At 49.0% G+C, this 19,119-nt stretch overlaps 1 protein-coding gene across 1 annotated transcript in view; it reads right to left on the bottom strand.

The window, feature by feature from the left end:
• The window catches only part of ELAVL3 (ELAV like RNA binding protein 3), a 73,070-nt gene extending 70,326 nt beyond the window's left edge, over positions 1 to 2,744 (bottom strand). Inside the window, exon 1 of the mRNA XM_044443590.1 lies at positions 2,661 to 2,744. Coding sequence (XP_044299525.1) covers positions 2,661 to 2,729 — 69 coding nt within the window. The 5' untranslated portion in view covers positions 2,730 to 2,744. The remainder of the gene's footprint in view (positions 1 to 2,660) is intronic.
• Positions 2,745 to 19,119: the final 16,375 nt, after the last annotated feature.

Here is a 19,119-nt window from a genome sequence, read left to right as displayed (position 1 = left end):
CCCATCCCACCCCACCGAAGAAGGCATTCGATGGGTATTCAGACCACCCACCATCCCCCATCATCCCCTGGGAGGAGATAAAGTGAGTACGGCGCCATTTAGAAGAAGACGTAGAACAGGTGGTGGGAAATGTGTCACACAAACTGCCCCAGAAGGGGGGGGGGATAAAAGGGGTGGGGGCGAGAGATTGATAGATGATGCCGAGAGGAAGACCCCGGCAGCATCCCGGTTGCAAAGCGAAGGATGTGCTGACTGGAGCACAGCTATCAGATCATCATGTGTCGCTGGCATGTGATTCACGCGTTGTGCCTCAGCGGCTGCCTTGCCGCTCCAAGAGGATGCTGGAGCGCAACTTTCCAAAGAGGCGCGGCAGGACGCCATGGGGCTGTTGCATGCCAGCTTCTTTTGCAAGGTTGCAAGCCGAGGATTCTCGGATGCATCTCCTGGAATGCACAGACCAGCCTAGCCAATAGCTCTTTAGCCAGTCCCGCCAGGTAAACATACACAATAAGAGCTGAGAACTCGAATGAATTGTTCTTCCTGCCTTTGCAACCTATACTCAAGATCTTGCATCTTATGCACGGAGACCTTTCAGAGAAAGAATGAACAGCCCACAATCACAAGTGCTAAATTACCACAAAGAGACTTTTCCCTCATCACAACTCATTCCTGGATCAGAGCATTACACTGTGGGGCCCCCCAAATATGATTTCCTAAAATGAAGTTGGTGGATGTACAGCAAGATGAAAATTAGGTGCTGAGCAAATTTCCACAGCTCCCCTCCCCTCCCAACTTAATTCATGCTTGCCGATCTTACACATGGTATATTAGACCTTGACACTCCCATTAGCCCCATCAAATGCTACATTCCTGTACTCTTCACCATGGGTGCTAATGCAGCTATAGATTCCTGTATTTATGCCCTGACTGAACTCTGTAGTGTAAGTGCGCCCACATTAGTAACAAAAGCCTTGCTGGTAGGCTTGATTCAGTTTTTTGTTGGTTCTTTGGGGAGCAAGGATTTGCCAATTGCTAGGACTCCCTAGATTTTTCTTCTTCCAACAATGAATTGATGTTCCGGAATGTTTCTTGGCACGTTCATTTAAAAAGCAAGCAAGCAAACTGAAGTCCATTGGAGCTATCCAGATTCATCATGAAGTTTAATCCTATCACCAGAAGCTGGAATCAGAATAAGGGGATTTTATCATACTGCAGAAATTAATTGGCTTACTTAGTGCCAGGATATTGTGCTGTCATTAATACCTGTATTGTGCATGACCACAGTTCATAATATGATTGTCACTTTTGGTACATTCTGTGTTTGTTTTCCTTTGAACTCAATGTTTGCATTCATCACCTCCACCCAATAACCCCCAAACTCTCCACAGTGTCCCATGCATCAGATAACATGAACTGTAGTCCATTAAAGCTTTTGCCAGAATAAATAGTCTTGAAGGTGGTTCAGCACTCTTTGCTGGCTTTGCTGCAGTAGACGTGGGTTGCTTATGGCAATTGTTGTCACAGCTGAGTTGTGGCAGAATGGAAAGGAGTGCCTGGAAGTCTTAGCAGGGAACCTTCCAAACTGCAGCAGGCCTCACTTGTAATCTCTGCATCAGGAGTGCAGAACCTTCAGCATTAAGGTCAAGTCCAGCCCTCTGGGCTTCTCCAGGAAACCATACCCCACACTCCCATTCCCCTAACCACCAATCATGTGTGCAGTTTTTTCCCTATTCTGAAAAAAACAAAATGCCACACCTAAGTGTTAGTTCCTGGCAGCTTTAAGCTGGGTAGATTCAGCTTTGTTTTTTTGCCCTGTCCACCACTAGAATGCAGCCTTGACAACATCTCCAAAAAGGAATTTTGCAATATTTAGGTTGCACTAAAGTAATGCTCCAAACTGATGAGTTCAGCTCAGAAGTCATGGACACCCAAAGCAATACTTCCTTCCCTCCCGCAGTAATCCCTTCCAAGCAGTACTCCACATTCTTTTCACAGGATGAGAAGAGAACCAAAGAAGACTCCCAGCTGCTCTCTCTCAGACCCAACCCCCCAGGAGTCCTGTTCTACCAGCAACAGCCTGTTCATCCTCTGGAGACCTTTTTGTTTTGTAAACTGCCTTCTTTCTCTGTCTCTCTTGTTCTGGAAAGTTTCACTGGAGCTATGTTTCCCAGATTCTCCAGTTCCACACCTTGCCATGCAACAGTGTGGAGTTTGTGGAGGAGGACACATACATGGGCATCATTTGATGGGGGGAAGTTTCTCTGTCTTGCTGCACTGGAGGCAATTCCTCAAATCCCCTGAATCCAAACAGCCTCCTGATTCATCTTGCAAGATCAGCAGCAATGTTTCTCTACCGTCACCCCTCCAACCTTTCAGCCGTACACCAAGGAAAAAGCAAGCAGCCAGCAGCTACTCCGACCTACAAAATAAGCAGCATCACCCTGACCTCCTGCAGCCAAGCTTCTGCCCAACAGGAGGATCGATGTGCATGATTTTTAACAACTTTCATCCTTGATGCCCCTGAATGCCAGCCTCTACCCCACAGCAGCCCCTCCAAGTCATTGGCCCAGCTTTCAAGTGTTCGTGTGTGTGTGTGTGGGGTACTGACAATAATTGAGGAAAGAGAACCGCTTTCAGGGAACCCAAGGCATTGCCCCTACCTCATTCGCCCTCAGAAGGTACTGCTCAGTGTCTTGGGGGGATCTGCTCATTTTCAATAGCGTCGCCATTTCTGATGGAGAAAGAGAGAGGAAAAAACGAAGAGAGGATTACAGTTTGTCCCAAGGGAGAGAGCAAGAGAGACATGCGCACACACATAACTAGGTAACGGTTTTGTATCCACGTCCAGTGATTTATAGCTACGCCAGGCCTATTCCTCTGGGGATCTGTGAGCCACACAGATTGTGCTGCTGAGGAGAGGAACCAAAGCTGACAGAACCCGCCCACCCCTTGGCATTCCCAACTCTCACAGGCAAAGGGTACTGAGAGCCTGGACTTTACCCAGCTACTTGGTCATGTGAAGGGAAGCTCTGGGAGGGTAATCCACAAAAGAGGGGTTGTCAGCCATTCAGTACCCAGGATCCACCCAGGCAGAGGCATCACACAGCCAGCAGAGGCTTGTAGTGTGATTTCTGTTTCAAGTGAAAAGCTAGGAGCAGATACCACAATGGAGCTGCTCCTGGAGCATGGCCTGCCTTGACTATCTTTTCAGCCATCCAAACATCTCAGGGGATCAAGAGGAAGACAGACTATCTCACACGTGCCCATGAGGGAGGGCGGCTGATATTTTGATGAAAGGCAGAGCTGCAGAACCCCACACCCCAGAGCCAAATCCCAGGAGGTCCTTTCCTGGTCCTCCCACCACCACACCTCCCCAATCCTTTGGTGATTTCCTAAGTTTTTTTACATTTCAAAAAAGTTGAAATTTTTCCCCTAAGGTTTGGTTCTTGGCAGTAGGAGCTTAAAGTTAAACAATGTGAGCATTTTATTTCATTTTGCATTCTTGACCTTGTCCCTTTGCTTCTAGGTCTGCCCATGACTGGCTAGTCCGTGGAATGAAAGACGTATGAGGCGAGACTGAGGGAACTGGGTCTCTTCAGCCTGGAGAAGAGGAGACTCAGAGGGGATCTGCTGGCGACATACAGGTATGTGAGGGGGTGTCACACGGAGGTGGGTAGAGACCTGTTCTTCCCTGCAAAGGAAGGCAGAAAGCACTGCAACGGAGTGAAGCTCAGGGAGCCAAGGTTCCATTTAGATGCCAGGAAGCACTTCCTGACATTCAAGACCCCGAGGGTATGGAATGGGCTTCCATGGGAGGTGGTTGAGCCCCATCGGTGAGGGTGTTCAAATATAGGCTGGACATGCACATGGTGGGCATGTCGTGAGTGGAGCTGGCTAGTGCCAGGGGTCAAACTAGATGGCCTGGAAGGCCCCTTCTGACTTGCTCTGTTTCTATGTAATCCTCAAGAGCTTCTCTGAGATGGAATTTCACCCTCAGCCTGAAAGAGGTTCTGCACCCCTGAGGGAAAGGACCAGCAGTTGTGGACCAGAGCTGTGGAAGGGCAATGCCACTTTCCTTTGCTGTCATTGCCCCAGGGCCCTCGCAGGCCCCCCACCAGCACAGGAGCCCTAGCAAGCATCACAGAGTGGCCTGTCTGGGTGATCAGATCCTGGGGAGCTGTGGCTTGTCAGAGAAGCGGATGGGCTACTTAGGCAAGGCTCCAACCCTTCTGTGAACTCTTTGATGAGTCTCCTGCACAGATTGCAACCAAAACATCTTCCAGAAATTAGATCCATTAGGAGGACACTGGCTTGGTTTGGAAATGTACATCCCAAATGCCTTCCAGCAGGAGGAGCACTGATCTTCTCACATCTCCTTCAAAGCAGGGTGATGGTTTGTCTCTTTATGTTCCCGTTTTCAGGACAAGAAGTACTGCTGACCTAACTGAACCATGGAATAAAACGTCTTTTTGGGTAGCTACAGAAAAATGTCTGAATGAACGGGGGTGTTTGGGGATGCTGGATTTCTGTCACATTAGTTTGTCTTTATCTCCATGTCTATTTACTTTAGGTAAGGGGGTGGAGAAAGGCCATGCTGGGGCTGCCTGATCCCCAGATCACCAGTGTTTCGTGCACATCCCAGAGCTGCTTCCCTTCTGTTTGCGGACAGCTCTCTCCTCCTTCGGTCAGGATGATCAGCCACTGTCCTTCTGATTGTCATGACAGCTCCAGAGTCACTCAGCCCCATCTGAAATGCAACTGGCCCTCTTGGCTTGTCTTTCAAAACTCACTCAGCCTATCCAGAACCATGTGCTTCCTCTACAAGCAACAACATGACTCAGCCTTTGGAGAAGAAGGAAGCTAGGATGCCAGGCACCCATGCCGGGACCTCCAGGAGCCACACCATCCCAGGAAGGGCAGGACTGCTCCTGCCAAGTGGAACCACATTTCCATACCCTTCACATGGCTGATGCAGAGGTCACGTCTCATGGCTAGGCAGCCTTGTGCCCACATGTGTTTTGAACAACAGCCTCCATAAACCCAGATAACCCCAGACATTGTACCCTTTATATTCTTCCTCCAGTTCTGTACCTTCCCTGCCTCTCTCTGTCCTTGGGCCCACTCTAACCTATCAGCAGTCTCCTTATCCCATAACTGCCATTTCCCCACAGTTTCACCCTCCTTTTAGTACTGCCATTCCCTCACTCAGCAAACATCTCCTGGCCATGGCTCCTTGCTCACTTGCTTGCCCTCGCTAAAGCTGAGTTGTTTCCTCTGACACAGCTCCTGCTTTCTCCGTCTCCAGGGCATGCTGGAGCCAGAATAGCAATGGCCGAGGTTCACGTGGAGAAAGAGGTGTGCCAGAAGGTTAGTGTGTTGCTAGTGTTTTAAAGGTAGGATAGCTGGGGTTACTCAAGGTGCAGAACTAATTAGCTGCCCTGGTTGTAGGCAGAGAGCCTTGGATGCAAATAGGGGTCACGGGGTGGAGGATGTTGCAGAATATCCAACTGGAGCTGATGCTGTTTGCTTCTTTCCTTGGGCTTCTTGGTTGTAAAAGTTGGAAGCTGTTTGATATGGTGTGTACTGTTTATAACCCAACAAAGTTTATTCTACCAAGCATTTACTTTGTGCAAACACTCATCCAGCTATCCATGCCATTTGGCTGGTCCTGCCATTAAACAGAGCAAGGTGTTGGACGATATTGTGGCAGCGTGGTGCTGGAAGCCTGCACGTGGCCTGTCATGTGGCTTGTCCTGCACCCCTGCTAGCCTTCGGTCCGATGGGGAACACTGTCCCATCCCCACCATTGAAGAAGGATGCAGCTGCCATTCTGACCAGCGTCTGAACGTGGAATGGAACTGGGGTGGAGGTGCCATCTTTTCCTATGCCTCAGAGAACAAAGTGTTTTGGATTGAGTGTGCCTCCAGCCCTGGTGCTCAATTACTGTGCTGCTGCTCACTGTGACACTTCTGCTGATAGGCTCTCTGCCTCCCCACTATTTCCTTTCTCCTCTTCAGTTCCACACCTGCACTGACAACCTCGCCATTGCCATGATTATTCTTCCACTGCTGTCATCTTATGCAATAACGATTCCCTCTGCTACCTTTGGACTGCAAAAGTTGTCCACAACAGTACTGCACACATGCCCTGCTGCACCTCCAATGAGTGCCAGTGCCGAGCCACGGGAGAGAGGAAGGGGACGCCATGCCTTGGACTGACTTAAGTTGAGAGCCCGTTACCATGATGTGCAGGGAAGAGGGAAGAGAGAAAGGTGTTTGGCCCAGTGATAGATATGCTTCATTTTGCAAACTTATTCCCACAATCTATATGAAATAGTCAGATCTTCTTGAAAGATTTATTTGTGCCAACCAAAACAAGCAGTATGTTCAACAGTACCCTGTCAGCCCAGACCCTCCTCCCCAGAGGCTGAGTGGCCAGGGCTGTGGGGAGAGAGGGAGAGTGCTTGTACCAGGAACACTTACCCCAGATCATCTTTGTTGATACTTCTGGTTGTGCTTTTGGCTGCATATGCATATGGTGAAATGGATGTTTAAATTATTCTCATATTGTATTTTGTTGTGTTTGTGCCTTTTATTCTACACTGTTTTGTTCCATCTATTTAAATGATAAAGACAATAAAGAAATAAATAGCGCTTGTAATTTGAGAGACAGAATGGGTTTTTTTTTTCAAACCATATGCCATACTCTGCCAAGAACTACAAGTCCCAGCAATCTCTAGCTCCTGCTGGCGTTTCATATGCACAGGCAGGAAGACTGAGCTCATCACATCTTATCAGCCTTCCTCACCCTTAAGATGTGGCTGTGGCTGTAGCCACCATGGCCATCCATGCTGCCTGGAAATGGGATGAGTTGCAGTCCATAAAATCTGGAGCTTACCAGGTTGGGGACAGCTGTTTTACGCATTCTAATCTGTGCCTGAGACCAAGACAAGGGCACTCAGCGCATGGACCAGCCAGTCACTATGAATGGACTCCCTATATTTTGGCCTAATTCTGGCCAAGCCAAAGTAGAGTAAGTATCAGTCTTTTATGTTCCATCAGGCACTGTGCTTTTGTTACTTACATTATTTTTAAACTCTCCTTTGCTAATTGCTGACAAAGGTACATTTGTTAAGATATTTCATTTCTAGTTATTGAGTATTTGCTTTTTGTGTCTTCCTTTCTACATTTGGATCCTGTTGCTTTTAAGTATTCATTCTGCTATGGTTACTATCATTCTTGCATTTTTAGTGAAGCTGTTAACTTCTAATCGATCAGATACATCTGGCAACTATAACATTTTGGGACACTTGAGACTGGAATCATATCAACTATTTTGTGCCTGGAAAACAGGACGTACCAGGAGCCCCAAAGCGTCCACTGAGCAAATCAAACCACACAACTCCCACTGGATAGCATCTCAGAGTACTTACCCAGGGGGGATCACCCACTGACTGATGTGGCACCATTGGCAGAACTCCTGTTTGGGCCAACCAAGTAGTCATTGCTCTCATGGGGAAGTAGCTGAGGTGGGTGGGTCCAGTCACCAAATGAAGGCCCTGTTTGGATACATCACTTGGCAGCTCCTTTGCAAGGACTATTTATATTGCGATTTTTATATTGCGATTTATATCCTGCCTTTTTCCTACAAAGGGCTCAAGGCAGCTTACATCTCCTCCTCCATCTTATCCCCACAACAACAACCCTGTGAGGTAGGTTGGGCTGAGAGTCTGTGACTGGCCCAAAGTCACCCAGTTGGCTCCATGGCTGAGCGGGGACTATCTGCCCATGCCAACTCCCAGCACATCAAAATAGGAGTTGCTGCTTCCTAAGTGCATGGCAGTGGCTACTCTGGCTCTACATGCCATTTGTCAGGATGGTTAAGATGCAGCTGATTCATCCAGCCCAGAGGTGAGATGATGTGTGCACTGCCACAAGCTTGCAGCGATGGGGACCACACCTGTCTGTATCTTGGTTTCATGCCCCTGGGAATGCAGAGAAATGAAAGAGGGGATCAGTGATGTTTGGGACATCAGTGTGATTCAGGAGAAAGCAGGATGCTGACATCTGGTCACACAGTAAAGTTCAAGCCAGAGGAAAAGTACCTGGGATTCTTGGCTTGTTTGTGGTGTGGAGAAGGGTGCAGACTGAAATCTCAGGTCTGGATCCTCAGGTCAGAGCAAGGAGAAAGTAGGCAGGCACTGTCTCTAGGCTCTTCTCTATCCCATGTCATATACAGATGAATGCAAATGAACATTCAATGCCTTTTATCTGAAGGCCCAGTCAGCTGGCTACCCTACCAGAAACCTTTCTCACACAGCAGAAACAGCAAGAAGTTTTGTGGAGCTTTAAAGATTAGCACATTTCTTATGGCATAAGCTTTTGCAGACTGGAATCCATTTCCTCAGATTCATGATGAACAGACTTAATGACTCTCTCCAGCACACTATTTCTGAAGAGGCCTTTTGCTTCTTCAGAACCAGTTTCAGCACCAGAGACAGCGCCCCGAGTTGCTTTTCTGCTGTGCTAATGCAGACACCCACAGCCTATGCCCTCCAGACACACTGGGCTTCAGCTCCTGGCAGAACCAACACATCCGGAGGGTGCCAAGTGGGGGGAGGCAGCACTAAAAATTATAATCACGATGGAAATAGGCATAAATAGCTTTTGCAGGCACTCTGTTCCTCATGGGGTTACAGGTACCTGGCCTGGCTGTTGCAGAATTCCGAAGCAATTCTTTTTGTATTCCTGCCGCTGCGGAGCCAAGACACAAACCACACTGTGGTGCTGAATCTGCCAGTCTCCCCTACTGTAGTTACTAGATCACACTAACTTGCACAAATGCTGGGAACAGAACTGCAGGGCTCCAGAACTCCCTCTTTCCTCTTGAACAAGGAAAAGCTTGCATTTAAAATCTGTAGCAGTTTCCTAGTTCAGAGTTTTTGTTTTATTAGCAGCAACCAAGTTATCTTCATTTTATTTATATTTTTAAGGCTGAAGACTCCTACTGGGGCAAGAAAACACATCCAAATAAATCAACAGAAATAAGCCACTGATCCTCTTCTCTGAGCTGAGAACAGAATTCCATTCAGCACAGGTTTCCTATTATTCCAAATGTATTATCTCTATTGATGGGATAGCTATAGTTCAGATGCAATTCTAAACATACAAGTACTGAAGAGTACATCTCCTTACTCTCAGCAAGGATTATTTTGGAGTAAGCATGATCAAGATTGAACTGCAAGCATTCTGATCTCCCAGATTTAAACCTAACTTGGCTTTCACTGAATCAGTTAACATATACTCTAATTGCTCTTTTATAAAAACATTTAACTACTCTTTTTTACTGATTCTTTAAAAATAATGAAAAACTGATTCTTTTTTAATCTATGTACATAAGGACAGAATCGGACTAATAAATAAAGGGAGACAATTCCTTATCCTTTAGAGGGGAAATATTTAAAAAATGTAAGAAGTTATTCTGGATCAGCTCAAAGATCTGTCTAGACTAGTATTCTGTTCCCAGAAGGAGCTGGAGAGGTGGGCATGGGAAGCCAGTCAATGGGGCATGAAGGAAACAGATCTTCCTTGTTGTCTTTCCCCAACCTCTGGTATTTGGGGGTGTACAGCCCCCAAACATGAATTTCAACGGAGTGTTGGTCAAAAAGATAAATACATTCCTTTTTTCTCATCATGGCTTGGCCTTCTAAAAAGCTGGCTGCATTTGCGGACATTGGTGCATCTTGTAAATGCCAAACATTACTCGTGTGTGACCTAAAGAAGAGTTTCCTTTGCTATGAGTGCAACAGTAATAGCAACAGTAGCCCCTAATTTTATGGAGCTGTAAAATTGTCTTACTTCCCAGGATAGTTGAAAAGTGACTTTTAACTCAAGACTGGTGAAAGTCATGTTTGTTCCATGGAAAGTAAAGCCATAATTTTTTTTGTTTTTTTGTTTAATGAAAACAGAAAAGCATCAGTGCAAACCAAGGCACACTTGTTCAGAAGAGCAGAATGAGCCATATTAGAAAAGGGGAGATACTCTTTCTCTACAGGTTACCTATTTGTAAACTTCAATCTTCACCTCATCACTTATGTTTTTTCCCTCCTTTTCCTGTGCTGAAAAGTTTCCCATTCCTTAATCTTTCCTTGCAGTCCAAATCCCTGGTCATTTTACTTGCCTTTTTCTGCATCTTTCCCAGCTTTTGCCCTTTCCAAGAAGGGGTGTTCAAAACAGTACATTTCCCAGTGGGGCAGCCCTGTGAGTTTGTTGCAACAAAAACAACAGAGTCCTGTGACACACTAAAGGCAACCAGATGCATTACAGTAACAGATTTTATGCACTGCAATCCACTTCAGTGAATGCATAAAATGTTATGCGGAGTGGCTAACATAGACATGACTTGCAGGTGGGGTGGGGGGAAGATAATTAAATGCAGAAAGTATAGAAAATTTCCATATTAACAGTGGCCATTCACAAAACAGCTGCATGGTGATATGCGGTGTACTAAAGGTGACTGCACCACAGATTTGTATCACAGTTTTATCAAACTTGCAGTTTTCCTTTCCAGCCCTGTTCTGATCATCCAATATTTTGATCGCCCTTCTTATTGTTGCCGCATATGGAGCTGATGTTTTCAGAAAGGTTTCCAGTCTGGTTCCCAGGTCCCTTTCCTGGGTGGGCAGAGACCCTGCAGGTGCTCCTGTGGAGTCAGTCAGGCTGCTCTCCCCTAAAGTGCACCACTTTGCACTTGCATCGCATCCTTTGGCTCAGGGGTCCTCAAACTTTTTCAACAGGGTGCCAGTTGACAGGTGCCAGTGGTGGGCATGGGCCGCCAAGACAGTGCTGGTGGGGGGGGGGGGGGGGGGGCGGGGGGGGGGGCGGGGGGTGTGCACACGGGCGCACACGGAAGGCAAGGGGGGGGCGGGGGGGGGGCTGGGCAAGGTGCTGGCTTGCTTGCGAGGAGATTGTTTTCTCCGAGCGAGTCCAAAACGACCTCCTCGCGAGGAAGCCATGGGCCCGCGAGTGCAAAACCTGTGGGGCGGGCCGGTTAAATGGGCATGGCGGGCTGGATCTGGCCCACGGGCCTTAGTCTGAGGACCCATGCTTTAGCTTCTTGCAGGAATGGGGGAATTGTTTCTAATTCCTTCCCTGCTGTTTGGCTGTGGACCTACTGACAAAGCTTACAACCTTTCTGCCATGAGGCTAGTCTAAAAGTTGGTACTTTTACTTGGGGCAAAGCCATACCATTTTTCTTTTTCCCTGAGGTGTCTCCCTCAGTATCCCAGGCAAAGTGGGGCAGGACTATGTCACTTCTCTAATGAGAAGACTGGCCATGCATGTGCCCTGGGCTATTTCAGGGAGTCGGGTGTCGGTTGAGGACCCCTTAGCTTGCACATATCATGAAGGACCACATGGCAAGATGAAGAACATGGGAGCTGGAAGGGTTCAAGAGGAAGGAGTCCTGCTCCCAGTGTGCAAAGAGCATGGGGAAGGGGGGTTGAGGGCAGAGATGGGCATCAATGTAGGATCACTTGCAGTTGTGGTTCAGTGTAAGCAAGTGGAAAGTGATGCAAGTTAGGGCAAGAAAGCCCCACTCCTAGTGTCAGCTGATAGGGTCTGAGCTAGCAGGGACTGACCGAGAGAGATCTATTTGTGGAACAGAGTTCAGCATGATGGATTGCTTCTGAACAGCCCAGCCTGAAGCCTGGCATGAATACGTTGTCCAATGGCCCATTGCTATGGAAACCACCAGCTTCCTCTGGAGGAGTCCATAACACCACTGACACCAGGGGCTTCATACAGGCACTGGGACTAGTGGCTATTGAAAGCCCCATCCTCCATGCGGTTATCAACAGAGCATGTGGCTACTGTGAAAAAGGCAAACTCCACGTTTGGCGTGCATAGAAAGGGAACCAAAAATAAAACTGCCAAGGTTGCATTGCTCTTATACAAAGCTATGGTGCAACCACACTTAGAATGCAGCATTCAAAGGATATTGCACAGTTGGGAAAAGTGCAGAAAAAGGCAGCTAATGATGCAGCCCTGTGTCCTGTGCCCTTGGTGAATATAAGCCTCTAACTTCTGCCAATACCATGCCTTGTCCTGGGTATTTTCTCTCGGTGGCTGCTTTGAGCTGTCAAAATGGGGTGCCAGGGACAGGGAGATAAGGAGGCTGGGACCCCAAGCTGGATTCAGCGCAAGTCCAAGGCCACAGCCTCCACTCTCCCTGCCTCTGGCATGCCTGCTTTTTCCCTCACAGAGATCCAGTTGCAATGTTAGGGAAGGGACAGCTGGCTTGGCTGGTGGGGTTCCGGCTCCAAAGTTGCAGGACCTCAAAGCCGGGGCTTCACATGATCCTGTGTTCTCCCAGACAATGTTACAAGATCATTGAATCATCCAGAATAATCAAAGGGCTGGAGGGGCTCCTCTGTGAGCAAAGGTTGCAGCATCTGGGGCTGTCACCTTGCGAAAAGCATGTAAAGGGATAAGATGAAGAGGTCTAAAATAATGCGCAGTGTGAAGAAAGCGGGTGGGAAGACTTTCTCCCTCTTCCATAAAGCCAATGGTGTCATCCCTTAAAGCTGATTGGTGGGAGATTCAAGACAGGTACAAGGAAGTGCTTCTTCACACAACACATCATTAAGCTATGGAATTCACTCCCACGAGATGTAGAGATGGCGGCTGGGTTCGACAGCTTTAAAAGGGGGAAAGGCAGATTCATGGAGAGGAAGGCTACTGAGGGCTGCTAGTCCTGATGGCCATCTGCCACCTCCAGTGTCAGAGGCAATATGCTCACCTACCTCAGCTGCTGGGATGCACGGATAGGAGGAAGTGCTACCCTTGAGTTCTGCTTGTGGCTTCCTGTGGGCAGTTGGTTGCCCATGGTGTGACCAGGATGCTGCACTGGATGGACTCTTGGCCTGATCCAGCACAGCTCTTCTTGCAGTCTTAACTCTCTGTGCATGTTGCTTTCTGGGAAACATGGTTACAGAAGGGAAGAAAGGAAACACTTTACAACCCCCAAGTTCATCACTCCTGTATGTACATCATGGTATGAAGGCAAATCTTACTAATGCAGGTGTGACTCCGGTGTGCTGAGAGGCCTTTTCACTCTCACCAGACTGCTCTCATGGCTCGACTGACTGCCAGAGGCATTTCTTCCACTGAAATCTTTGGTTGCTTCCCTCTGCGGGGAGGATGGATGCAGCCTCCATTCTAAGAAGAGACTCTGGCAGTCACCTTTAGGCACTGAGGGTTGGGCTGGGTTACTAGTTAGGATACTGGAGGGAGAGGTAGTGCTGGTTTCTCCCCTTTCCCATTTTACTCCCACCCAAACCTAAAGCACAACAGGAATCTCTTTGGAAGACCCAGACTTTTTCCTTGCTAAGGAGGACTGCGTGTTGTGTAAGAAAACCAGAGTGCATGGTGGCGGACTGGGGGCAAGCACAGGAAGCGGCCCACCTCTGAGTCATCAACGCTTCACACAGGCTGGGAGCAGCCCTCCAAGCAGGAATTCCTCCAGCCTAACCTGTAGCCTAAGATAGTCTGTATACAAATACATGTAGATAGTCTACAATTAGGCTACAGGACTTCCCTTAAAAAGGACTTGGTTAATGCCTCCCCACTGCATGCGACAGCACCATGCGTGAGTCTACATGGGCTTCCACTTGCCTAAATATAACCCATGCAATGGGTTAACATAACCCACCCTATGTGGGGGTATCTCAAAGCATGAAGGTTTCCAGCAACCCTGATGGGCTGAACATGGCCCCACTTCTTCCTTCCTTTCCATCTATGCAATACAGAACAAGCTGGGTAAATTCCAGTTCTGCTGCGTGTTGTTTCGGTTGTCCCTTCAGCCTAAATTAACATGCTCTAAAAGCTTTGTGATGGTGATGGAGCCAATGGCTATGATTGGCTAATGCTCTAATGTCACAGGGGGCGGGTCAGACAGAGGAGCCATGGACTTGCCTTGTCTGAGCTGCTCTGATCCTAGAAAGAGGCAGGGAGAAGACCTAAGTGTGTGAGGAAGGAGAGACCTGAGGTGGCAGAAAGGAAAGGGACCATGAAAGAACAGGAGAGGGAACATGGGAGCAAAATGGGCAGAGGAGAGGAGAGCACATAGCTAAGAGCTGCAGAAGTTCATGTGTCGATTTGAATTTACTAGCCCAACCCTTGATTGAAGTTCTTTAGCTTGTACTGAAGGCTTAGAAAGTCTCAGAATAGCTATCACTGCCCTCCTGCTGCTTTTTCTGAATTCCCTTTCCAACTTCCAGTGTGTGTCCACTCATCCCCTTAGTGCAGAAGGGGCCCCTGCACTGCTGCCGCAAGCATTTGGGACTCCTGAACCTGTGCAGGTGAGTAAGATCTGGTCAATAGGGCACACAAGAGTTTTTCTTTGTGGAACTGCAAGTGAAAGTTACACACACCAGAATAGCAACATACTTGTCAATTGTGTCTGATGGGGTTGACAGGAGTTGTAGCCCAACATATCTGGAGGGCATCTAGCTGAGAAAGGCTGGGAAAGGTGTAGGCCACCCCCTCAATAACGGGAAGATAAATTCAGAGCCTTGGCATTCTTCTAGGAATTGCTCTCTGTCATAGAACTTCGTTCACCCTCTTAACTCCCTCTTCAACGTTTATTTATTTATTTTTCGGTTTTCGGGCTCAAGGCAGCTTACATCATTCTCCTCCTCCATCTTCTCCCCACAACAACAACCCTGTGAGGTAGGTTGGGCTGAGAGTCTGTGACTGGCCCAAAGTCACCCAGTTGGCTCCATGGCCGAGCGGGGACTCGAACCCAGATCGCCTGAGTCCCAGTCCCACGCTCTTAACCACTACACCACACTGGCTCTCCCATGATGGCAAATGTGAAGATGAAGTGGGTTCAGCAGGGTGCCATCCCAGGGGACCAAACTGGAAAAATCAGCTGGTATGCAGCACTCGGAGATAAATGAGGGTCTGGTCCAGTTTGCACATGCTCCAGCATGGGAGATACCTGGCTCTTGCTCAAGTAATTCTAAAGCATATCAGGGCAACAGGTCCCCATCAGCACAAATCTGTGCTCAGATGAATCCAGAGCAGCTGCCCCTCCTCCAGGTCCATTTCTGATTGGACAGGGAAACCAGCTAGAACTGCCTTTGGTGGAAGACCCCCCCCCCAACATCTTCCTTCAGCTTTGTCAGCAGACTGTGGTTTAACACTTGCGCCTGGCACTAACAATGAGGCCTGATTTCCATACAAAGCTGTCTGAGCTTATTCTTCCCTGCCAGAGATGCAGAGGCTGAGGGCGAGCCACACGAAACTGCTAGGCAGAGCTGGGCGAGGCAGAGGCTGCTGCCTGCTGCGAGAGAGCAGGAAGAGCCACCAGGGCAAGAAGCGGTGTGGATTTGTGGGAAGGGCCAAGCCTTAGGGTAAGGCAGACAGCAGTGTCTGCCAGCGTACTTCTTGCCAAAAATCCTTTCACGTCATGTGACCCAGGTTGGTAATGGAGCTAGGACAGCTGGGGAGGGGCTGCATGGAAGGTTGCTGAGGCTGCAGCAAAATGCAGAAACTGCCTTGTGGGACCCACATGACTGACAGGAATGCAGAAGAATCTGCTCCAACCTTTGGAAAGTGAGGAGTGGGGGGGGGGGGCAGAGCAGACACACTTAATACATCTATTAGTTCTTCAACCTGGCTCCCCCCAGATGTTTTGGACCACAACTCCCATGATTCTTGATCATGCTGGCTAGGGGATTGTAGTCCAAAAAAGCTGGAAAATGTTAGGTTAATTATCTTGTGGGCGGAGAGGCGTTCAGGGACAAAAGCCACACACATTCTGTTAAAGATGTGGATTTCTGATTGGTTTGAAATAAGACTAGCTTGCTGGCCATCCCTTTGCCATCTCATAGGACATTTTCTCTCTTTCACTTTCCCCTCTCACCACTTTAACGTTAGCCTGAAAAACAGAGACAAATATTCTCTCTGAGCTGATGTTATTTTCCCATATTATGCCACTGACAAAGTTAAATACACATGCAGAGTTGCATGTGTGTGCAGTGGAAACCGTTCAGTTTTCATAAACCAAACCAACCTAATATTATGAAAAGGAACTGATGCAAGAAGTAATAAAAATAACATTGGCCACCCAAGGCAATGAAGAAAGAGGCCCTTGCCTGCCAGCAGGAGGACAGCAGAGGAGGACTGAACGGAGTTCGGCAGGGAGCTTGGGAGCTGCCACTGGCAAGACTCTTGCATCACCACCAAATGCACCTCTGGAGGCAGCGAAAGAAGGGCCTCTGAACTGCAGCACCTTCTGTGGTTCTGCGCAGGTCAGGCCCAGTGTTAGGGGTACAGTGATGGGCACAGCAGCAGCGGCATGTGGGGAGGGGGCATGTGGTTGGTAGCAAGTTCTGGTTGGTAGATGTGTAGGGCAGGATTTAAGCTGGACGTGCAGGTGAGTGGTGGGCCCACTGACAGTATGCTGCCAAGGCCCACTGGAGTCTGGTGTCAACTCCAATTGCCAAAGCCACAAGGTTCCAGAGTGTAATGTGTGGCAGCTGCTGGAGCAGCAAATACTCCAGACCATGGCTTCCATGTTTCTGCAAGCACACTGCTGGGATTCCAGCTCATGTCCTGCCTCCTAGAACCCTGCCCCAGTCACTAAGTAGTTTTGACAGCTGCAGCTTCAGTACTGGTTTTCGAAGACTTAAAATAGCCATAGACAGTTGCGTTCTGTGCCTGGGGTTCTCTGCCATCTCCTCAACTGCCTCCAGGTTTCTGTTCAGACCTGCCAAATGCATTCAGTTCCTTAAGTGCTGGCTCCAACATGGCAGATTTTAAATTTTAAAACATGACACTGTGTGCCAAAGCAAGTTGTAGACAATATATTGAGAGATCACTCGCTTGTTCCTGCAAATCAGTCACTTCTAGCAGGCCAGCACTCCCATTCAGCAGAAGCAGCAGCTTCAGGGGTGGCTGCTGGGTGGGTGGGATGCTGCCCTGCACCCCAGGCTATGCTGCTCGCCTCCAGAGTGGCGCAGGACACTGACCATTCACAAACATGGATTTAGGATGCATTGGATGCCCTTGGGCTTTTGCATGTGGAAAGGGCTGGGAGCCTGATAGAGAAAAATGTCCTGAGCTGGCCCTGGGCTCTAGGAGGGAACCATCCAAAGTGGGGCAGCTTTTTGTTCCTATGCATCACATTTCCATGTTGAGAGCATGGCACAGGAGGTCCTGCCCGAATGAGGGAGGTTTCCAGCTGCCTGATATTTGGAGACAGCATCTGGGTCCAGGAGAGGGACCTCAGCATACCCCAACTAAATATGAGAGAGGAAGGGAGAACGAAGGACACAAAGTGCCCTCCCGTGCAAAGAAACCTGAGCAGCTTTGTCCCCGGAGCAGCTCACCACTCAGACAAGTGGTGGGGGCAGGGGGGGCATGCAAACAAGAGTAACTCAATGAAAAGTGAGCCTGTGGGAGCCATGCTGCTGAAAGCCCCAGAAATGATCTGGTGTCTTTCTGCAGGGTATCAGCAATGGCCAGTCAGAAGCAATGCCAGAGGGAGGTCATGGAGCATAAGGAATGGAGGGCACCCTGAAATCTGCCCTGCAAAAAGATATTTGTCTTCAGCCCTCTTGTTCCGGTGGAGTTCCCTAAAACAGGGTTTCCCGGGGGAAGGCTGGGTGTTCAGTGGGAGAACATACTGTGGAGGCAGCATGGAGAGGCAGCTCTCTTGGCTCCCTTTTCCCTCTCCTGCAGCCGGTTCCCATCAATGTCTCCCCACAAGCTGCCAGGCAGGCTCCAGCTCAGCCCTAGGATGGTTCCTTGCACTTACTCTTACACAAGTACCCCCTTTGGAGAGGAGGCCACGAGGACCCTCTGCAAAGGAGCACCTCCCTCCGAGAGCCTCCTGCATCCCTCAGTATTGACCTTTCTTCCACCTGGCACTTCATTTCTGCTTCAAAGAGCCATCGCGGGTCGAAGAGACTCCCTTGGCTCTGAAATGAATGGGTGCTGGCAGCTTTGGGCTGTCAACCAGGGCTAAGGCAGGGCTGTGCCACATGGGGCAAGTGGACCCTGTGGCATGGCTGGCAAGACGCAAGAGAGCTCTGGGCATGGGAGCAGAGGGGACAAAGCTAGGACTGGGCCAACTGCACGTTCCATGGATCCCAAACTGTATAGCCCCGCTGGATGCTCTCCTGTGATGCAATCCTCTCACTCTGAGCTTTCTCTTGGACAGGTTGTTAAGGGTGCTTCCCATCTCCTATTCAGCACAGAGATTACTTTTCATAACAAATGAAATTGCATAGTAGTCCTGAGTTGTGAAGGGCCAAAGGCACCTCCTGCTGGAAACAACCAAAACGGCATGGAAAACACCAGCATCATGTGGTGGCAGAAATATTCCTGTGCTGCAGTCAGTCCCACAGCTATCTCAAGTGGTGGTAATTTTACCATGCACCCATCTGTCCCCTAGTGCTTTGCAACTGCATGGTTTCAGTGGGGTTTGTACCAAAATCTGTGGGGTTTCAGTGGGGTTTGTACCAAAATCTTCCAGGGTGCATGGTACCTACATGCATTGGTGGAGTAGGGGGCTGCCCTTTGGATGTCTTACCTGAACACTGAATGGCTGTGGGTGCACGGCGGGTCCCTGCTGCCAGGACATGCTGAGGATGGGGTGGAGCCAGGGGAGCTGCCCAGGGACTAGATCTGTGCAGCTGTCTGGGCTGATGCATTATTGATGGCGGCTAAAGACTGGATAATTGCAGCTGAGCAGACAGCAGCAGGCATCAATTATAGATAGGGCAGCTGGGATTGAGGGGGTGGGCCTTGCAGTTCAGCCCCACCCAATCATATTATGGGAACCAAAAAACCACCCTCCCAGCTCAGCCTTTTGCTGAGAGGCAAGATCTGCCAGCACCCTTGGCCTCTCCCCAGGCTCAGTCACACAACCCAAATCACAGAGCTGCCTTCCTCATGCTGATGCCCTCCAGACACACTGGAGGGCAGCTCCCAGCATTTCTGGGCAGCATGGCCCTTGGTGGGCATTGCAGCCCCAGACATCTGGGCACCAGGTTGGACAAAGCCGCTCCCCAGCAGGGCAAGGCATGCCTTTCAGATTGCTGAGTGCAAT

This window comes from Varanus komodoensis, unplaced genomic scaffold, assembly GCF_004798865.1.
Source record: "Varanus komodoensis strain SLA01 unplaced genomic scaffold, ASM479886v1 scaffold42, whole genome shotgun sequence".
NCBI classification, from domain to species: Eukaryota; Metazoa; Chordata; class Lepidosauria; order Squamata; family Varanidae; genus Varanus; species Varanus komodoensis.
This window is presented reverse-complemented; position numbering and strand designations above follow the sequence as displayed.